Genomic DNA, 22,955 nt, shown 5'->3' with positions numbered 1-22,955 from the left:
TCCCTCTCCAGCTCTCTCAGAGGCTTCCTTCAGGTACTGGAAGGCTGCTCCAAGGTTCCCCCAGAGCCTTCTCTTCTCTGGTCTGAACAACCCCAGCTCCATCAGCCTGTTTCCATAGGAGAGGTGCTTCAGCCCTCTAACCATCTTTTTGGCCTCCTCTGGACTCAATCCAATGGGTCCACGTCCTTCTTATGTTGGGAGCTACACAGGTGGACGCTGTTTCAGGTGGAGTCTCATGAGGGCAGAGGTAATAATGCCTCAGTTAAGCTTCATAAAGAAAAATAAATTACTAGTAGTGATGTTGAATCACTATTCCACTGTTGTCTTACCCAGTCAGCATTTTTCAGTTCATCAAGATCCGTGCTGGATTCATCACTTGCCTCTTTGTCCATTTCCTGAATCTTCTTTAGGTTCTGCCAATGAAAAGGAAATGAGTCAATAAATGAACAGTTGCATTAACTCTCAAGTAAAACTGAAGCTTAATTTTTAATCAGTTTTTATCATGTTGTTTGGGTATTCTATTGAATGTTTTATGACTTGAATAGTAGTACTGTAAAGGTAACTTGAAACACTATTTGAATATATTTCTCTTCCTTGGAAGTTAACCTTAAATGCTGGGAACAAATGTAAAGTTTTGAGTATGAAAGTACTTCAGATAATAACAAGCTGGAGGAAAAACTACACATTAAAATGTTTATATCTGTAAATTTTTATATGCACAGAAAAAAAACCTTAACCACCTATCAGGTCTGTTAAACTACAACGCAGAAATATTATGAGCTTGATAAGGATCCATTCATACCAAAAGTACAGTAATTTCACGACCATAAGGCGCACCGGACTATAAGGCGCACCCCCAGGAGTCGGCAAAATTCGCAACTTTGTAGATCAGATAAGGCGCACTGGACTATAGGGCACACTTTTTTTTTTGCAACGAGGCTCCGCCCCCAGCTCCCCCGCGTGTTTGCTGGCCGAGGCCCTGCCTCCATCCGGCTGCCGTGGCACTGTGGCCCCGCCTCCACCCGGCAGCCCCGACCCCGCCTCCAGCCAGGAGCCCCGGCCTCGCAGCCCCGCAGGCACCCAGCAGCCCGGGTCCTGCAGGCACCCAGCGGCCGCAGCCCCGCGGGCACCCAGCAGCCCCATTCCTGCGGGCACCCGGAAGGCTCAGCCCCGCCTCCAGCCAGCAGCCCCAGTCCCGCGAACAACCAGTGGCCCCAGCACCGCAGGCACCAGGAAGCCCCGGCCTTGCCTCCACCCAGCAGCCCCAGTCCCCTGGCCCCGTGGGCACCTGGAAGCCCCAGTCCTGCGGCCCCGCGGGCACCCAGCAGCCTCGGTCCCATGGCCCCGCAGGCATCTGCAAGCCCCGGTCCTCCAGGCACCCGGAAGCCCCGGTCCCGCAGGCACCTGGAAGCCCCAGTCCCACAGCCCCGCGGGCACCCAGCAGCCCCGGTCGGGCAGGCACCCAGCAGCCTCAGTCCCGTGGCCCCGCAGGCATCTGGAAGCCCCGGTCCCACGGGCACCCAGCAGCCCCGGTCCTCCAGGTACCTGGAAGCCCCGGTCCCGCGGCCCCGTGGGCACCCAGCAGCCCCGGTCCTCCAGGCACCCAGCAGCCCCTGTCCCGTGGCCCTGCGGGCACCCAGCAGCCCCGGTCAGGCAGGTACCCAGGAGCCCCAGTCCCGCGGCCCCACGGGCACCCAGCAGCCTCGGTCCCGTGGCCCTGCAGGCACCCGGAAGCCCCGGTGTGCGGCCCCATGGGAACCCAGCAGCCCCGGTCCCCCAGGCACCCAGCAGCCCCAGTCCTGCAGGCCCCCACAGTCCCGGTCCCATGGCCCTGCGGGCACCTGGAAGCCCCGGCCCCGCAGGCACCTGGAAGCCCCCGTCCCGCGGGCACCCAGCAGCCCCGGTGCCGCTGGCACCTGAAAGCCGCGGCCCCGCAGGCACCCAGCAGCCCCGGTCGGGCAGGCACCCAGCCGCCCCGGTCCCGCAGCCCTGCAGGCACCCGGAAGCCCCGGTCCCAAAGGCACCCAGCAGCCCCAGCCTCGCCTCCACCCAGTGGCCCCGGTCCCGCGGCCCTGCCTCCAGTCCACAGCCCCGGCCCCGCAGGCAGCCGGCAGTCCCGGCCCCATGGGCACCTGGCAGTCCCGGCCCTTCGGCCCCGCCTCCACCCGGCAGCTGCAGCCCCGTGGCCCCGCCTCCACCCAGCAGCCACGGCCCTGCCGGCTCGCCCCGCGGCTTGCAGCTCTCACTTCCGGGTCTGCAAATTTCCGAACTTTGTCCATTATACAAGGCGCACCAGACTATAAGGCGCACTTCCAGGTTCGGGGGAAAATTTTAGTCAAAAGGGTGTGCCTTATAGTCGTGAAATTACTGTAATGTTTGTTGAATTCAAGGCAGCTCATTTTTGTACAAGGAGAAATAAACTGTAATAAACATTGAATAGCGACAGAATTGCATATATATACATATTGCAATTAATTAGTCTGTATAACATGGGTATAGATTCTTAAATATCCATAATAAAATCACGGGAGGAAGAGAAACAGATCTTTCAAAGATGAAAACTGCTACTTATGAACACGATCAGATCATGCAAATACAGAAAAGATGGTGTGCAAAGGGGCAAAACCAAAAAGCTTTCATACCAACAAGAACATGAAAAACAATTAAAAGTTACAGCAGACCAAAGAACAGGCAAGCTTGAACACAGGAGGCTGTGGCTTTACACAAATTTTCTTATACACATCAACACCAGTATATTCAAAAGGCTTTTTTTAAAATTTTGGTTTATTTCTGTAATGCAATGTTTTGGAACCAGATGTACAAGCAATTTCTCAGTAATCTACTTCACTTTCACGGAGAGTTTTCCAGGAAATGTTTAACAATGTTTAATTTGATCTATTTTCTAAGTACTCGCTAATATATTTGAAATGGACATTTAGATCCTCTTCTAACTACTTTTTTTTTTAATTTTATGAGACTAAAGCAACAGGTCAGAGATCTGACAGACATATCTACCAAAAGTATTTCTATCTTTTAAGCACTTAAGCTCTTCCTTTAATAGAACTGAGCAATTAGTCTCAATTCAGCTTCTGAGCTTTCCAGAAAAAACAAAAATAAGTATACTTTTTAAAACTTTTTTTCCCTTGAAGTCGTTCCTAAACTGCCAACCTTTCAGTGTAAGAAATGGAAGCACTGGAAGAATGCTTAATTTGCACATTCAAAAGTGCTAGCATCTACCAAACCTGGCTGCAGAGATAGGACATGTGAGTCAGCTACCACTGAGGTTTTGGAAAGAGACCAGATGGGTCCTTTATTGTCTTATTTATGTAACACAATTGCTTTAGTATAAAAGAAGAAATACTACCATTGGCCTATCAAAATAAAATACATAATTTACAAGAAGGCTCCAAAAAAGCATCAATCACCCACTAACAAAAGCAGATACATCATGGGACAATGTGGGAACGTTTTGGCATAACTTGCAGCAGCATCCCAACAGGATACCCAGCTGGGAAAGAATGTCTTTATGGAAACTTCTGTTGGTCCTGGCACTGCAGCCAGTCTGACACTTACAGGCCATTGCCCTTTCCAAGGGAAAAACAGAAAAATGGAAAGAACAGCTAACATAAAGGCCTTGCCTATGTGTATTCTGCTATCCAGGGCCTCGTCTTTTCTGTATCATACAGTTGGAGTAATCATTTAAAATACAGTACCTATTAATTGTAAATTACTTTCTTTCTTGCAAACTGTGAACAGCTACTAGTAAACTGCAAAATATAACATCTGATAATTTTTCATTTATCTCTTTGTAATAAAAAAAATAACTTCAGTAAACGTGCTCACAACTATCAGATCTGTTCCTTCTTTCCCTACTGGAAGGTACACTTTAATTTTTCTAAAAATTAACATGTTCCAGCTACTTAACCTATCCTTCAGCTAGTCAACAAGACTGCTGACAATCACCCATCTCAGCAACTGTGTTCCCTACCATACAGTTTATGGGGTTGGTTTATACCCAAAGGCTGATGCTTGTGACTGACATAAATATTTCATGAAGCTGGAAGAGATTGCAACCTGTTTTTCTTAACAGCTGAAAATTAGAAGGGGGAAAAACTCACCCTGAGCAGCTGAAAGATCTTCCAAATAAGGCAACCATCTAATTAGTTTCTCTGGAACATAGCTAGAGGGGCAGTGCCTACCCAAGAAAGCACAGGTGTAAGTGATGGTGGCTACCATGCACCAGAGAGCTGAAGGAGCAAAACCTGCCAGCCAAGAGATGAAGCGTCTCCAAGTGCAGTTTTCTGATACAAATGAGCTGGTACAAGCACAGGCTGCTGCCAAATCTGGGTTACTTTTACTCCCCATCCCTGCGCTTAGTGCTTGGCTGCACTGGTACCACAGACATCCACTTCGTAGGGATAGCTCATTCTGTTCCCTGGCACCTGGCTCTGGCACTTAAATGCAGCTCACCATGCAATTAGTGGACAAGAGTAGAAGATAAAGGAATTTCCATCATTATACAACTAACAAAGCTTGGAAGAAACCAGCAAGTGCTCTACGCTTGCAGGAAGTGTTTAGGAAGGCTTCTATAACTCTTCGACACCTGTCAGGTGCTGCTTGGGAAGGAATAAATTCACTGTGACAAATGATTATGTTTAAACTTGTAGACTAAATGGAACATTAGGGTTTCCCTCCAGCATCCCCAGCCAGCATCAGTGGGTTTCTGCCTGTTTCAACCGTAAATTATGGAAACCAACACATTTAAAGTACAATAGACCCTTTGTCACAATTCAACTGTGTTCCAAAACCTGTAAATAACCTCAGCTGCTTCTGGTGTAGCCACTTGCACTTACCCTTGGGACAATGGCTTAAGAAAAGCTATTAGAGTATAATAAATACATGGCCTAAATGGATTTCCATTTCAGAAAGCAGAAAAATTTTAAAAGGGTTTTTCCAAATGATCCCAGAACCTCAGACCATACTACAGACCCAATTCACCTATTACAGCCTGGGCATTCATTCAGGCAATAAGGGTTGGATGTGTGGGAAATTACTGTTTCAAGAGCTTTAGTTATTTTTAAAAACCTTTACAGCATTTGGTCATTTTTTTAGAAGACTGTATTTTGTGACAAAAGCTAGTAATAAAAATATCAAATGTCTTCAAACCTCTTCCTGTACTATTAAAAGCAGGTGCTTGATTTGCTGCTGCTGTGTGCCCCACATTTGAGATGTGCTCTTCTGTGCTCAGTGACAGATGGGAATTTATGTAAGACTCTTGTCATCACAGTGTCAAAGACTCCCTTCCATAAAATGCTTTCTAAAATATGATGCTTTAACGTGGTATTCTAGGGAATCCAGACCTGGACTTGGACTTTCACCAATTGCAGAGCACAATCTACTGCAGTTCCCAGTTTATACTTTTAACTAGGAGTCACTTGTTCACTGATTAAATTGATTCTTACACCACTATCCATGAAACTAATAAAACATTCTTGTACATCTAGGCTCAATTTTAAAATACACAACATGCACCTTCAGCTATTCAACATCAGTTTAAATTCCTTAGGGCTTAGGCAGCAGCATTACTCCAGGTCTTTGGAAAGACCCAAAACCCATTTAATTCAAACTGGGAAAAAGATCAGTTAAATCAGCTCCTGAAAATCTCAAACTGATAGCAGACAAAGTTCTTCGTGCATAGAGGTATTGCTGATGCACTCTGCTCAGCTCTGAAGAGGGCAATAGTCACCATGCTGCTCAACATGACTGTGTAAGAGGCAAAAAAACCCAAACCAAGGCATGTAACACTGATTGAGTGACAGTGTCTGCATCACTTGAGAAAATAAAACCAAACTCTCCCCTGCCCAACACAAACCACCAGCATTTTGCCTTATTAAAGGTCCTAAACTGAGGGATCAAACTGATCATGATGGAGCTGCAAGCCTGACAATAACACAGCTGCAAAAGTGGAGTCACTGGAGATTTGGAAGTGTAGGCAAAAGTGAAGTTATGAACTGAAAAGTTTGTGAATTAATTAATTTCTCCAGCTGTGCTCTCTGAAAATCCAAGCACAGAGTATTTGACAACTTTTACAGTCACAAGACTTTTGAGAGTAACTGGACTAATGACTCTATTTCCAAAATAAGTTAGCTATTAACATTGTTTAGGTACTTATTAACTACCTCCATTATCATATTTTGTACAAATAATACAGCAGTACAGCCACCTGACTTTTTCATTAGCTCTTTTACAACTGAATCTTTGTACAGCATGAAACTAGGAAAAAAAGGAAAGGAAGAACAATTTCATTTCTATATCCTTAATTAGAATTTGTACGTTTACACTTCATATAGATTGGATTGAAATATATCCAGGTAGACTGAAAGAATTGTGTTTTCACATCAGAAAGGAAGAAAATGAAAGGCAACATGTTTTAAAAGAACAGTACAAAGATGAAAATTGGGAGCTTTCTCTATGTTCTACCAAAAGCCTAATTACAAGGTCCGCTGTGGATAATGAAATTATGGATGAGTTTTTGATGAGCATGGATTTTCACTGCAATTAGAGATGTAGGCAACTATAAAAATATACAAAGTCTTAATTAGTTTTGGAAGGAATATTAATTTTGATGCTCTAGGGTGTATATCAATCTCTAAAACTTTCTGAGATGTAAGTCAAACCTACTGCAACAGATCTCTCTACTGGACTCTTACCTCATATTCTATGCTGGCATGGTGTTTTTTAGCACCACCTGTGCCAGTTGAGTTTATCACCCACAGGTCTACATCCCACATTCCAGTATCGCCTTTACTGGTACCAACCACAGAGTCACAAGGTGCTTGAGAGCGGAAGAGATCTCTGGAAAGTCAGCTAGTCCAATCCCCCTGCTAAAGTCACCCAGAGCCAGTTGTTCAACATCATGTCCAGGCAGCTTTTGAATATCCCCAAGGACAGAGAATCCACAGCCTCCCCAGAAAACCTTTGTCAGTCTCAGTCACCCTCACAGTAAAAACAGTATTTCTGGCTGTTCAGAGGAACCTCCTGTGTTTTAGTTTGTGTCCACTGCATACAGTCCTGTCCCTGGGCACCAGCGAAAAGAGCCAGATGCTGTCCTCTTCACACTCTCCTCCCAGGTATTTGGAGACATTGATGAGATCCCCCTGAGCCTTCTCATTTCCAGACTGAACAGCCCTGAGTTTCTCAGCCTTTTCTCACAGAAGAGATGTTTCATCATCTTCCGGGCCCTTCCCTGGACTCTCTCCATTACATCAATGTCTCTCCTGCACTGGCGAGCCCAGAACTGGACCGAGTACTCCAGCTGTGGACTCACCAGTGCTGAGCAGAGGCGAAGGATCACCTCCCTTGACCTGGAGGCAACACTCACTCCTCCTAATGCAGACTGGGACACCACAAGGTTTCTTTGCAGCAAGGGCACATTGGTGGCTTGCTCAGCCATGAAGTGCACGTGGAACATTAACTCCAAGAGAAGGCAAGACTGGGCAGTAACAGGGAGCCAGAGGAAGACTGGGGAAGATATCCCTCAAAAAAAGCACATTCACAAAGTGTAAACAACCCTGGTGAACCCCCTCTCTGATCCAGAGCACAAATTTTGCATTCCTTTGTTTGCACAGACTCTCTCCCTGTCCCTCTCAGTCACACTCCATTTCTGAGCGATGTGTGTGACCTTTTCAGATACTTCACAGCAGGAACATTTGCTTTATCTCCTGCACATCACTTATTTCTGCCTACAGTTCTGCCTATGGCCAGGTACCACCACAGGTTATGTCAATGACCTCTGGATGATCCTGAAAAAGATCTTTTATTTTACGAAGGCCAATTTTTAGCAGATATTCAAACTACCTTGTCCCTTGTCATACATGTGTGCATTTCCTTCACCTTGTAGACCATTTCTCCCCCAAAAACAACTACAACAACAACAACAATAATAATAATAAAGGGAGAGAGACAATCTCTTTCTGTTGGATTTTCTTACTGCAATTTTGAAAGAACACTTCTTGACATGAAAAACAAGCTGTACTCTATCTTTGTTAAGAGTTAGGAGCTCTTGACCCATCAGAAGACCACTCCCAGAAAATAGCAGATGGTAGCCAGGGTGGGTCTGCAGCAAGACCCCACCTTTCACAGAGCCTAAGGTGCTAGCAGGTGCTGCCAGCAAGCTAAAAACCACCCCAGTAAACTTGTTAAAAAATCTTCACCTTGCAAAAAGAAGATTTTTAGTTGTATACTTCTAAAAACTATTTCACCGGCATTATGACATCTTTCTCAACTCTGTCCACCCTGTGCATCCACTCTATGAAACATTTCACACTTTTCAAGAATGGAAGTACCACCTCCCTGTCTGCAAGTCAGCTTTACTGCTGACCTTTCATACACAGGGAATCAGACTGGAAATAATCATATGGCATCAATTTTGTAACAAAGTGCCTTAGACATTCTATTTGACATCCATTGAGACGATCTGAACAGCTCACTCATCGCTTCATCATCTCTGATTAATACACTCACCCACATTCATGTCAGTACAACCCTTTGTGAATCTGTGCTCTATTTGTTGTATGACAGATGATGACTGGGGAACATGTGACTCCTCAGTATATACTAGCATTAAAACATATTACAATGTATAGACCTATCCCTCCTACCTACCAATATATTGCTCTTGAAATCCTGGACTTTCAAAGTCCTGCTAAGTCTTTATAGGGCCAAATTGAAAACAACATTATGGCAATATTTTATCCCTGACTCTTTCACAGTTTATTTTCCATCTAAACCTGTTCTAGCTGCAGCATAATATAGGTCAGATTTAGTTCACTCCAAGCATGTGAATTTTTACAAGCAAAAATTCTTCCTCTTCCACTACAGTGAAGCTGCCTATTTAAGCATTTACTGACCAAAAACCTCATATACCTGGGAAACAGATACCCAGATGCGACTCAGTGGCCCTAGAAGGAATCCAAGTAATTGAAAAGTAAATTTTATCCACCGAAAAGTTATTTTAAATCACTTCAGAGGGCTATTTTTCCTTCTTGGTGTTTTTAATTTCATTTTCATCTCAGATCCACAATTGCATCTAGGTCTGAGGGAATCTAAAGGAAGATCTCCAAATTAGGCTGTTATTTTTTGAAACAAACTAACAATTCAAAATTCCTGGCATCTTTAGTGTCAAACCCACAATATTACACAGTATAATTTTTTTTTTTATTGGAAAAAAAATTTTTTACTGAAGTATTCAGTATTTATCTCCTTTATACGCATTACTTAGAAGACAACAAAAAAAGGAAAAGAAAGAGTACAGTAATTTCGCGACTATAAGGCACACCCTTTTGACTAAGATTTTCCCTCAAACCTGGAAGGGTGCCTTATAGTCTGGTGCGCCTTGTATAATGGACAAAGTTCGGAAATTTGCGAACCTGGAAGTGAGAGCTGCGAGCCGCGGGGGGAGCCGGCAGGGCCATGGCTGCCAGGTGGAGGCAGGGCTGCGCCCCGGCAGGCATAGCCTGGCCCCGTGCAGGCGGGGAGGAGCCCTGGCAGGCTTGCCCCGGCCCCGTGGAGGGGACACGGAGGGGCGGGCGGCAGAGCCCAGCCCGTGGAGGCGGGGAGGAGCCCCGGTAGGCATAGCCCAGCCCCGTGGAAGCGGGGAGGAGCCCTGGCAGGCTTGTCCCGGCCCCGGGGAGGTGGCACGGAGTGGCGGTGGGCATGCCCTGGCCCCGCTGGGCACAGGCAGGCCTGAGGCCCATGGCTGCCGGGTTGAGGCGGGGCCTCGGCCAGCAACCACATGGGGGGAGCTGGGAGTGGAGCCTCGCTGCAAAAAAAAGTGCGCCTTATAGTCCAGTGCACCTTATATGATCTACAAAGTTGCGAATTTTGCCGACTCCCGGGGGGGTGTGCCTTATAGTCTGGTGCACCTTATGGTCATGAAATTACTGTATTTAACTGTACTCCTCATGACTTATGATTCTGCTATGTATTTGCAAGACAGAAGAGCATGTAAACAATAGCACAGCTTTTACTGGCACAAACCTAATGTGATCATATGATCCCTGCTTGCCTCAAGTATAAACTTTAAAGGTCATTTTAAAATGGTGCAACAAGATTTACAGCATTCCACCTCATATTTTCTTCATACCTATTTTTTATTTTGTACACTGTATTATTTTCAAAATTAAATACCTTCCAAATCTATAGTTAGATAAAAGCTGTGACCAAGGACCAAGCACATCATAAATCCAAAGTATTCAAGTTCCAAAAGATGCTTCCAAGATAATTTTCCTGGTAATTTCTTACATGCCTACTGGGCTGAGGGACTGATCCAGAGTAAGATGAAATCAAAAGGTCAAAATTCTGGCCCTGGTTAGATGAAGCAATAAGTCTTACTGATTCAGTAGGGCCAAAATTCCATCCACAAGGATGGAATTTCCTTTGACCTAAATGTGCTTTGAATCAATGCCTAATAGTCTGTGAGAGGCAAATGGTTTCTTTCATTTGGGATTAACTCATAGTATTCTCTATGGTGTGATCAGATGTTTTTGGGTTTTTATGCCCAATGATAAGGTGATTAAATAATTTGCAAATTCAAAATACCTTTCCACTTTTAAAAATAATTTTTAAAATATTATTGTTAAGACATGATTTTAAATGGTTATAGCCCACAATATTTTATTTTGACATTGACAACAAAGATGCCCTATTACTGCTCACTGTGGCCAAGGCGTTTGAGAACTGTTGGAAATATAATTTCTCTCTGAGGAGAAAGAAGAATTCTGAAGAGTGTTATCTTTGAACCTCAGCATGGACTTTGCAACAACTGTTGAGTGAGGTGTTTCCAGCGTGGGACCCTCAGTTAAGATATCCAGTAGTTAAAAGCCAAGATATGAAATTAATGATGTCAGGGTTTGGGAGACAGCTTTAGCATGGAGATCTTGTATCCTGACTGCTCCCTGTATCAGGGGTATTGGATGCAGATGTCCCATAACACAGGCACTTCAGAAAACAAGTGGCTCTTTAGCCATGTGACATTGTCAAAATTATCCTTGTATGACACTGCTTCAGTTTAAAAATTGCTTTCAGTTTGAATAGGATTGATGAAGCGGAGATTAAATGTGATCCTGTGCAGCAGAAAACACCTCAGAAGGATTCTCCCTCTCAGATGATGCATCTCAGGAAGGAAAGAGCAGCCACCATGAGCACAATAAAAGCTCTCTTGTGCTGCTCTGAGGCTCATCTGACCCTTTAATGAGCTGATTCAGCTCATTAACCTGACAAGGAGTAACTCCTTTATTTTTTGTTTTGCTTGATATTTACTGCATTTGTTCCCTAGAACCAGAAGAAGGAAAACAGTGGGAGTACATGTGCGTAGGTGGAACAGCTCTGCCTTTTCAGCAGCAAAATTTTTAGGTCAGCCTCTAAAATCTTATCCTGCTTTTCAAAGGTACTGTAGATCTTGACTTACAAAAGAAAAGAAAATCCTTCAGGGATTTATTAAGGAAAAAAAAAATTATGAAAGTGTTGCTGCTTGACAAGTTTGCTTTGGTGAAGAAACCCGCTTTGAGAAATGAGTTTGCTTTCCTGCCCTTCCCCTCACCCACCAGTTTTCCAATGTTACAAGCACCCAGACTGTTTTAACACAATTGTTCACAGGGCTGCTCTGCAGACCAGATCACTGAAACTATCTACAGTAAATATCATCCTTAAAATCACTCTTCAGCCAGACCCATTAATTGCAATGGTTCACAGGATGGCCTTTCAGCCAACAGTAACAGCCAAACAGTCAGTGAACATAAGCATTGTGACCTGAAGGGAAAAGTTTTCTATTTTTAAACTTGGCTCTGCTGTGAAACCAATGTGACAGAAAACAAACCAATCATACAGCAAAAGGTAAGAAAAGCTGATGACTGGGGACAAAATATAAGCAAGAAGAATCTCAGATAATTCTCAGCAAAGAATTCCCTCATGAGAAGGAGCTGAGGAAGAACAAGCAAAGCTGTGACACTTCATAACATCCCCAAAACACCAGAGAAGAATTTAGACTCAAATACATTGCACAATATGCAGGAATGGGTACATGTATTCAATGTGTTACCCTCCAAGAAAACCCTCTGTTTTACTTCCAAATAGACTAATCACAATTAATAACAAATTCTGAGGGATGTAAATGGTTACAGGCCAAAATTTAAAAAAAAACAAAACAAAAAAGACACCTCAGCTGAAGAAGAGTACTCCCTGAAAACTACAGATCATCTCTTCAAGCATCTGACATTCTCTATTGGCTGGGTACAGAAGCAATTTCGTAAGCCGAATTTGCATGGTGATGAGCTCAAAAGCAGAAAACCTCAGATTGCTTACCTCTTTTGCACTTTTAATTTTGGCCAGGAAAGTGTAGAGCTCCATTGTTTCAGCAAACAGAGCCCGACACACTGCTTGATAGTGGTTGGATGCCTCGGATCTGGTTGGCAGGTGGGCAGCACACAGCTAGGGAGAAAAACAAATAACAGGGTCAAAACAGTGTCCCATTGCTTTCAATAATGCTACAGAGCATGAGATAACATGAAAGTGAATGCAACCAAATACCAAGGGCACAAACATCCATGAGACATTTCAATTTTGTCAGGAATTGGTGTTCCTATTTGTTTTATGGGAAGAGAACTACAGGAATGGTAAGAGGACTGGTAGACCATGTTATAGAAACAAAGACACTGTTTTTTAATTAAAAAAAAAAAAAGTGTGGGGGGGACGACGACAACATTATTCAGCATAATTATCTATCATAATTGTGAAAACAAGCCATCCTGCAGTAGCAAATTATGGGAAAACACATTTCATTTAAACCAGCTGTAACAGTAACTGTTAAGTATTCATATGAATATGGAAGAGAACTGTATCCCTATCAGTATATGAAAGGATTGGAAGGTGAAGCAAGGAAAAAAGTACAGTGTAGTCATCAAGCTGAAACTCTGATCAGACTTACTTCAAGCAGCACAAAGATTTTAAAAATCAGTGAGAGCAATGGAAGCTCAGGCTTATTGCTCTATCTCAGACATTTCTACTCATGAACATTTCCAAACACAGGCACAGCTAAGCAAAGAAACCCTACAGCTGCATTCTTATATGCTAAACTTGCAAAACTCTGAAAGCCTACTCAAATCACTAATACTTACTCACAATTACTGATGAACAGTCAATCCAGCATTGCTTCTAGAGTAAAGCATGCAACTCCTGTTTACACCAAAAGAAGTTTCACTGAAATCAGCCTTTACACTTCAGACTGAGAACCTGAATGGTTTGAGTGACATCCAGCTTCATGAACATATCATGTTCATGGAAATACTGTCTGAAAACAGACAGAATAAAATAACATATGTAATTTGTTTCCTAAACACGTTTAAATTTTAAAAATCCCAAGGCTGAAACTTGAGCATCCATATCATGTGTCATACTGGCGTATATGTAAAAATAAAACCAATTCTTAATCAAGGCCTTACAATTGGTCCTGCTTCTGTGGTTCTATAGTAACTATTTTTTTATACATATAGCTACATTCAGATCTCCAGAACTAAAGCTTGAGACAAAAGCCTCTTTAGCAGAAGAGCCCTTAATTAGCCCAGTGGCATACTTGTCTAAATCTCTCCTGTTATTACAGTGAGTGCTGTAGTAACAAGGGGCACGACACACATAAAGCTCAGGCTGCTTTTCCATATTGCTTTCCATTTGATTTAAATCCATAGTGCCACTAAAAGGTGTGGTCCTCTGGCCTCCAGCTGTACAAATCCACAGACCCTTATGCTGGTATGGGAGCTTATGCCTTAACTCAGAGAGGATTACACACCCAGACAAAAATTAACAATGTGAAGGAAGTGGAGCAAGAGACAATTACTCTTCATGGCATGGACACTCTCACAGAAATGAAGGCAAAAAGGTGCAAAGAGAACGTGCTGCCAAGGGTGGGAAAAGGGAGGAAGGGCTGAACAATTGTGTTTGGGTACAGTCAGATTTAGATTGCCTCAATCCCATTGACAAGTTGCTCTCTGAGGCCATAGGCCCCTTGCTATCTTTTATTTCTTCCCATTAGAATAACAATACAGAGCTCAGTGGTCACATTTGGTCAACTCCTTTGACAAACTTTTACAAGCACAATTTGGACTCCTGCAATATCCTGTTCTGATCATGTACTGCTATGTATTTATCTCCTTTCAGTAGTAAAAAAGAAAAGTTTAGATATAAGTGTGTATATATTTTTATTCTTTCCTATATATTTTCCTTCCACGTAGGAAATGCAAGGCAGCCATATTCATGAAATTGCCTTTGATCTCTACACTTCAAATTTCATGCTGTTTACACAGGATGGCCAAAATTTTCTTAGACTCTTAAAACTTATTTCTGGATAATCACAAGGACATAATTGATATCTCCCTTTTTCTCCCAATCCCTCCACTCCCCTTTCTTTTTTTTCTCCTTTTCTTTTTTATTTCTTTTCCCCCTTTTAAACAAATTGGATCATCTCCTTTGCAGACAAAGGGAGAAAAACCAAAACAGATGCATGCCTAATGTGTGCAATAATGTTAACATACACCAAAAAGACAGAATCTACTGAACATTCCCCTTAATGAAAATATTAGAACATTACACCAGTTCTGAGTATGGCTGTGTTCTTTTTCTCAATAATGAATCATGTCCTTACTTGCCTTACTGTGTTTTCATTTTCTGGTTATTAATTATAGTACAGATAAAAGGGTTTAATTCTAAAATACACTACTTACAAGAATAAAAATAATAGCAACAGCAATTTTGAAAAAGGTCATGAAATGGTATAAGTCCTCACAGCTGAGAATAAAATTTTATTATTATACAGACTGCACACAGGTTTTTAAGAATCTTTTTTTTCTTTATTCAGAGGCATGCTAATTAGAAACAATTTGCATCAAATATTGAGGAAGTTAATGAAATGCAGTGCTGACAAGCTCAAGCAAGGAATGGTTGTAATATTGATTCTACTACTGAACACAAAGTGAAGCAAAAAATAAAAAAGCCTTCTGCTGAATTTAAGTTACAAAAGCAATCACATAAAACCTGACCATTTGCTTTGCAAGCATTAGGCTGCAGGTATTACAAGAGGGCCAGCAGCTCCTACTAACTTTCATGTTCTGAGAAATCAGTCTCTGAGTGATCTTATATTATGTGAAGATGCATTACATAATAAAACTCCTTGTGGTAATATTAAGTCAAACGACTCAACATGAATTTTTTGGATTAGGGAAGGTAAGCCTGAAGAAAAACGAAAATGCAAATAGCACAGGCTGATTTTTTCCCCCCTTCATTGTAATATATTGTACTTGCACATTGGTTCAGAATGCCTGACAAGCTGTAACTTCTGCATGAAAAAATGCCACAAAATCTAGGCAGGCAAGGCAAATCAATTATGAAATGTAACTTCTAGCCTGAGTTCAGGATATTTATCTACTTAAAAAAATTAAAAATCTTTAACTTTTTGGTAGTAGAGTTTGAAAAGCTCTGTTACTGTACCACACAACAAAAATCCCAGTCAGTATGTTTTAACAACTGGGAAATGAAAGGATAGTCACCTAATAAACTCCTCCTGTTACCATGTCATAGTGGTTGTGGTGCAAGAAGGATTAAGATCACATATGCAGTCTTTTCCAGTCATTTTGAGGTTGTGTGTTTATTCTGACACTTGCCTTTTCATCCCTCATGATACAACTTAAAACTACCCTAAGGGGAATGAACTCGAACAGTGCCCAGAGCTTAATACAAGGGCTGTTTGTTCTGCTTCCAAGAAGTCTCAAAAAGTATGGCTCAAAACAGATTATGTGGTCTTTGCAAACTGGTGAAATAATAAAAATATTAACAACTACTGAAACATTAACTAGCTCAGTCTGTAAATATTTCCATTTGCAATCATTATGAAGAGCTGGGATTTCAGAATTTTTTTTTTAACTGAGCCTATGCAAAACCCCAGCTTGACCCAAAGCATTCAATCTTTGCTTGATCACTAAGAAGATTAGAGGCTGTTTCTATCCACATTCAGGGTTCACAGGAAAAAAAGGCATTATGTAAATATCATAGCCTTGCCAGCTCCTCCAACTTCATCCTCAGTTGACTAGGAAACAGGGTGCACCAAGCCAAAGCAATGCTAACAGGAATCACAATTTAACCATCTGAAGAGATCAAACAGCATTTCTTGCATTTGTTTGTATATATTCCAGCAAGCCCTCCATAAATTTACAAAAAAATACAACTGACTCTCCCACTAAAAAGCTGCTAAGTTTTACAAAAAAAAAAGTATATATAGATATATACTGAAAGTTTCATCCAAACACCTGGGCTGCTGGAATTAAGATTTCAGAAGACAAAAAGTGTTTCCACTTCTAATTATCTTGGGCAGAGGGCCTGTATGAATGCACCACAAAGAAGAAAAGGATTTCTTTTTCCCATGGGCCACAAAGACAAGCCATTGATATTATGCAAAACATATTACCAGCCTGAAAATGCCAGGCTTGTAAAGTGTCTTGAAAGCCTTTGAGTAATAACAAAGACTTAAAAGATGTACTTTTTCTTAAGCAACAAGAAGAAGTTACTTTAACCAACAGATCCTTGAACATGCAAGTGTCCTAGGTATTTGCCTCATCCTTTGCAGTATGGTCACAAAATAAAACTCAGCTTGAGATGCCTTTTCAAGTCAAGGCTATTTTCTGAAAGATTTTATCTCCATGAAGATAAACTAGAGTTTATGATTAGGCTTTTGTTTTCATATATATCCTTCTTCATATGAACTTAAAGGAGCCACATGCCTTACCAGAGAAATCTTACAAGACAGTAATTTGTAAATATACTTATATATTTATATTTAAATTTGTATACTTTACAGTATATTTGTAAAACTCAAACAAACATTTTGCTTTGCTTTATTATCCAGAATAACACTGAAGATTTGTTTTGTCATGAGTTTGTAAGATGTTTCTGCCTGCTAGGACCACCCCTGTGCATAGTATCCATAACTTAGGCACGGTACAAGTTTTGACGTGACTTTCACAACACCTGGAGCCATTTCACCTGCTTCCCAACACTTTGGAGCTGCTCTCTCAAACATTCCAGGCAGAGATTTGCCCCTGGCTCTGCTGCTTGTAACTGCAGTGGGACAAGGACTGCCTGATCCCTCTGCTAAGAATTCTAGCAGAATACCACAGAGGAAAGACTGCAATGAGACAAAAGGGACAGGAGCAGAGTTAGCTATTAATCCACAAAATAAATTAACAGAAAAAATAAAAAGTAGTTACAAAAAGTGACTCTTCACCTACAAAAGCTTGTTACCTTTTTAACTGATATTTTATATTATCTTTTTCAAGTGCCATGGAATGTCAAATTGCTTGATGTGTGAGCTCCCAGTTAATTTTGCATGCCTCTAGGTAAAGGTAGGTTTTGTGGAAATTGAAGCAAATTGTTAGTACCAAGCACATCTACACCTTGGTATTTAAGTGTTCTCCAGCACTCTGTTAAGGCCTTCCCTTGTGCTGGTATTTGTTGCTTTGATCATCACTTTGGGATGTTCAAGGGAATTACTACACAATTCTCTACTTTCCCAATTTCCAAATTTAAGTGATGCTCCCCATAAAATGATTTAATAAATATAGTCTTTCTTTACTGATTTTCCTTTCTAGTATGAACCTGCAAATGCAGCAGCAAAGCTATTGCATTTAGCAACAACAGGTATAATTTGAAGAAATAGTGGCCTTGGCTGGTTTTCTCTTTTAGGATTGTGAAAAGGACACAACAAGGTAGCTGCTGAAATTAAAGCCAAAGCTGCAAATGGAAATTGGATGAGGTAAGAATTGAAAACACTGCTTTGCATAGGATCTTGATCCTTAAAGAAATGTCCACTTGTCTGTATCAGATAATCGTCATCATCATCACTAACTACCCTGTGCTTTGCAAAGTCTAAGGATTAAAGGCTTTGAGTAAATTATTTATACATACGCTGAAATGTCAAACAGGAATGGACTAACAAATGTTTACAAATCCCCTCCTGAGTCAAAACTTAAGTCAGCCTGGAAGTAAAATTGGAAGACGCTCGTCATGTGGGCAGACTGTGCTGGGAAACGCTGTTGTGAAGTTTTGTATGCTGTCATTGTTTCAGAAACACAAAGCAAAACACAGGGATTCAAAATGTTGAGGATGAAACTGGTGCACAGTTAAGGACTCCCTTCCACTATTTTCTCCTGAACAGAATATTTGTCCATACACTGTTTCCTTCAGGAACCAATTGCATTGAGGTGTTGAGCACTATGACTTAAAATCTTAACACTACACAACTATTCGAAGAGTCTTAACTACTTTTCCATGCTATTAGTCTGAATTTAAGCAGTGATGAGAATCTTGAAAAAACTTAAACAGACAGCAGCTGCAAGACTAACACCTATCTCACCCATATAAACTTGAACCTTACCCAACAACAGACAATTAAAAGTGAAGATAATTTGTAATATTTTACATTTATATGATACCATCTTTAGGTAAATGAGTCTTACAGATATTTAACATAATTATAAACACTTTTGAAAGTACTTAAAACTTACACTGGTGTTAGGAAAAGGAAAGGAAACTCTACTATATGATACCATCTTTAGGTAAATGAATCTTACAGATATTTAACATAATTATAAACACTTTTGAAAGTACTTAAAACTTACACTAGTGTTAGGAAAAGGAAAGCAAACTCTACTATACATTACTGACTACAGTAACATAATTTTTAAGTCAAATCCTGTAATTTTTATGCTCAGTGATCCCTATTCTCACTCTTTATTAGCTTTCTAAGAATGAAGGAAGACTTGACTATCAAAACAGACTTTAAATGAAAGTCAACCTATGTTTTTTTGAGACAATGATTATTTCCACTGATATTTTGATACTAAGTTTTCAATGACTGACTAATTTCATGTGCCAATGCAGACTTCTTGACAAAGCTGCATTCGTATAAATTCTCATTTCTACTTGAAAGCTATGAGGGTATTTTTACCCCTCAAATACAGCATCCTGCATACAGCTATTTTTGGATTATGTATTAGGTGTATTACACTGTCTTTACATAGTGGACTAACAACATCCTGCTTCTCAAAGAGACTTGTTTCAAAGGAGCCAATTAAGTGAAAACCAATTCTGCATTCTCTCTTAGTTTCAGAGAAACTGTGCTCTGTTGTTTCTTAGCAGAATAATGGAGGAATTAGTAATATAAATATGCAGTAATCTGAATTTCCTAGCTCTCATTCTTTGACTATTCAGTGGAACATCAATGGGATTATTCATGGGCAAGGGAGAAAACCTACCATTTATATTTTTCCCTTTTTTTTTTTTTTTACATAAAGTTTCTATTCCTGCAATATTTAGCAAAACCACTAGGTAGCCTGTCAACAACAACTATTTTCTGAAGCTCTCTGCTTCACCAGTAGACAACAGGTCATGGTGCAGCTCTCATGTGTACCACTCACACATCTGCATTTCTCAACAGAGCAGCAGAGTGAAGGACGAGACGGAGGCATCTGAGTAAGAAAACCAGCTTCAAAAGCAGAGTAGAGGCGTAGATGGGAAAACACGATAAAACTGGATAATTAAAGGAGAAGGGGAGTGGCAGTTCATATTCACAGGGCTACCTGTAGTTATTTAGCTAACAGCACATTAAGCTGTGGAACCACCCTTCACATTATTAAATAACTTAGACCTGAACAACTGCTAGCAAAGAGCTGCACCCCTGTCATGCCATTTTGTATGTTTGTCTGCCATGTTGCTCAGGGCCTCCTTTGGGCTGCAGGGTGCCTGCTACTACTACTGAATTACTGCTTCTGTTCAAGAGAAGAGAGGAGAGTTGGTTTTTTACCAGGATGCTTGGCATACCCAGCAGAGAATGAGGGCACAATGGAAGCCCTTCTTTCTTCCCCTCTCCCCAAGACCCCACACAAGCAGATAAAGCAGCGATTACACCCAGCCTGCTGCTTAAAAAAAACAGAGTATCAGGGGAAAAACAGTAGAAAATAGTGAAGTTTTCAAACAATGTAAATGAGAAAACAATTTTATCAAAAGGTACCATAAAATGTTGGGAAATGACCCCCAAATCAGAAACCAAGTCACACGGACACATGTAGAAAAGGGAGAGTACTGCAGCAGAGAGGTTGTATCTTTCATTTTGAATAATGCCCATCAATCTCATGACTAAACAGTTCAGATGTTTGTATACATTCTAATTGAGAGACAATATATTAATGTAAGGCAGTTTATTCATGGGCCACTTAAAATCCTATTAAAATGTATCAACTAAAATAAAAACATGCACTTTCCTTGGCAGTAATTTACAGCTCACGTACAAAGCTTTAAAGTGTATGTGTGTGTGGGAAGTTTGTTTGTTGTAAAGTGCTGAAACTTCTCTCAGTAGGCATAATAATAATAATAATTTGCTTTCATGTTTTGTCCTGAAGCATGACTTTTTATTACTATCCAAAAAACAGATTTCCAGCCACATAACCAAATAGACAGCATTACTAAGCAAAACAAGCTTTTAAACTTTACTCCCAATGAAAAAATCAAGTAACTTCTAACAAGTCTCATTTTGCTTTCATTAGACCTTAGCATACGGAAAGCTGTTCTACTCCTTCATGTGTGCCTACTCCTTATTTGTAGTACCTTTGTCAGGGAAATCAGGTCTGGGAATCCTGATTGCATGAAAAAGGCCTACAGAAAAATTCTTTCTCCCCTTCCAGGCAAGTAACCTTAACACTTTTCTCTTAAAATTTATAGCCACTGACTCTACATTGCAATTCTCTTAGCAAGCATATCAGTTACATAAATGTTAAATATGCCACTCTAAGATAGGTATGAACAAAATTATTTAACCCACAATTTATTGATTAAAATGATTAAGCAATTTTGATTCAAATACATATCTTTGCTTATTCTAACAGAATGGATATCCAATAAATCAGAACTTTTAAAGTGTTATTTTCTCCTCAGTTCCCTCTGTTTATAGTGGCGATGGCCATTTTTGTCCTTTTCCTTACATACACTTCAGTCCTGGAAAACTAAAAATTTACTTACCTGGAGCCAGTGGCTTTGACATTCTCCCAGTGCATAGATGGGATTAACCTGCAGGGATTGCAGATGGTGTTTATACTGCCCTGAATGCTCAGAGGCTTGAGGGAAAGACAACTTTGCTGCTTCACTTTGCCTCCATATGTTTGTGTCCACTGGCAGCAATAGGAGCAAAAGCATCACCCAAGTGTTCAAGGCCAGTTTGTGTATCCCAAACTGTGCTGAGTCTGCACTGTGGGGACTGTAGCTGGGCTGTTGGGGCTCGGTGACAGCCTTGCAGTCCAGGCCTGCACACATTCTTAATCTCTTGTGATATTAGGAATTAAGAATTTTCTTTTTGTCAGTGTAGCTGAGGTCAATGCAAAGCCCACTGGGCTGGTCAGGAATCTTTTTTGATACGGAAAAAATAAAATTCTGTATCAAAGCCATTGTGACCAAATCACATATGATGCTACAGCACATTTTCTCCTGCTCTGTTGGTCCATTTGCACTTCTATCTACTCAAAAGATCTTGGTCTCCATATGAACGTTTAGGACGGATAGTTGTAGTGAATTATTAAGCATCTTCCAGTAATTGATGGTTTTCTTGAAATCTTAGGTCCTGAACTCATAAGAATATATACTAAATATAACCTTCATTATTTCTAATTCAGAGATTGTGAAGATTCTAGTAGATTTTAAAGGCTGATCTCTTGTTGCAATCTTAAAATATATTAGTTTTCTCACATCCTGACTTCTTGGAGGGGAGAGCAATGAGTCTTTGCTTCCAAAACAGATTAACAACACAGACCTCAACACAAGATGGGAACCCAAAAATGGAGAGCAAGAGAGATTGTCTCTTGCTAATAAACTGAATACAAGAACACTTCTTCGTCTTCCTTAGAGCTTGGCTGTTCTTTCTAACAGTTATCTCATTTATTTCAAAATATGTCACTTGTAGAAGTAGGCCAACCCATGCACCTGGGCCAATCTCTGACTGCAAAACCAAGCACAGTTTGTTATATTTTCAAATAAACTTCCTGGTATTTTCAAATGCTGAGGATTCTTTTGGAAATTAATTTACTTGTGCACTCAGAAGAAGATGCATTGGAAAACATATACATAGCTTAAGGTATTTGAAGAATCTTTCTAACCCTTATTACCTTGTTTTTAATTAGCATAAAATAATTTTGCACTTTAGGTTATTTCAACCATATAAGTATTACCATTCTTATCTGAGAAAGAACCTTGTAGAAAGGAGTATGTTCCTCACTAAAGGGATGTCAACAGAGAAAGGTCCTCAACAGAGAACACGGAAAAAAAAGAGCAAAAAGCAAAAAACTCAACAACAAAAAAACCCCCACACACCACAACCCAGCTGCCAGCCATCTCTTCATCAAAATCTTATTATCTGAAGAAAAAATGAGAAAATGAAGGTAGGCAAACCATTTTTCTAGTTCTCCAATCAAGTGCTGCATGAATGCTTTGTTTTCAAACACAGACCTTAAAATGATTAAACTATTTTGTGTCAAGTACTCTAAGGACCTGCACCATAGGGAATTATTTACCTGTTCTCAGCTACACATCATGAAAGATACCTTTCTACAAGTCAGGCAGGAACTCCCAGCTCAGTTCTTCAACTTCAAAGCTACCTTTAAAACCCCTGGCACCTGCAGAGGCATCTACAACATGCCCATTGAAAGAGATGCTTTTACATGATAAGTCTATCAATGCCTTCTAAAGCAGAACTATAAAGGGAATTATATCTCTGGAAGGTAATTAATATCGTAGTGACCTCAGTCACAGAAAGGAAGGTTATCAAAGGGGTGATCATGGTAGAGCACTCTCCTGCATGTACTGAAAGACCAATT

The 22,955-nt window shown here is 40.9% G+C and overlaps 1 protein-coding gene across 4 annotated transcripts in view; it reads right to left on the bottom strand.

The window, feature by feature from the left end:
• SPIRE1 (spire type actin nucleation factor 1) overlaps positions 1 to 22,955 on the bottom strand; it is a 129,585-nt gene that overhangs the window by 37,778 nt on the left and 68,852 nt on the right. For all 4 annotated transcript variants that reach the window (XM_042779108.1, XM_042779107.1, XM_042779109.1 and 1 more), the window contains exons 4-5: positions 12,361 to 12,486; positions 330 to 413 (exon numbers count right to left, since the gene is read on the bottom strand). In XM_042779108.1, coding sequence (XP_042635042.1) covers positions 330 to 413; positions 12,361 to 12,486 — 210 coding nt within the window. The remainder of the gene's footprint in view (positions 1 to 329; positions 414 to 12,360; positions 12,487 to 22,955) is intronic.

Source organism: Catharus ustulatus, chromosome 1, assembly GCF_009819885.2.
Source record: "Catharus ustulatus isolate bCatUst1 chromosome 1, bCatUst1.pri.v2, whole genome shotgun sequence".
Taxonomy (NCBI): Eukaryota; Metazoa; Chordata; class Aves; order Passeriformes; family Turdidae; genus Catharus; species Catharus ustulatus.
The sequence above is the reverse complement of the archived record's forward strand: the minus strand, read 5'-3'. Positions and strand labels throughout refer to the sequence as shown.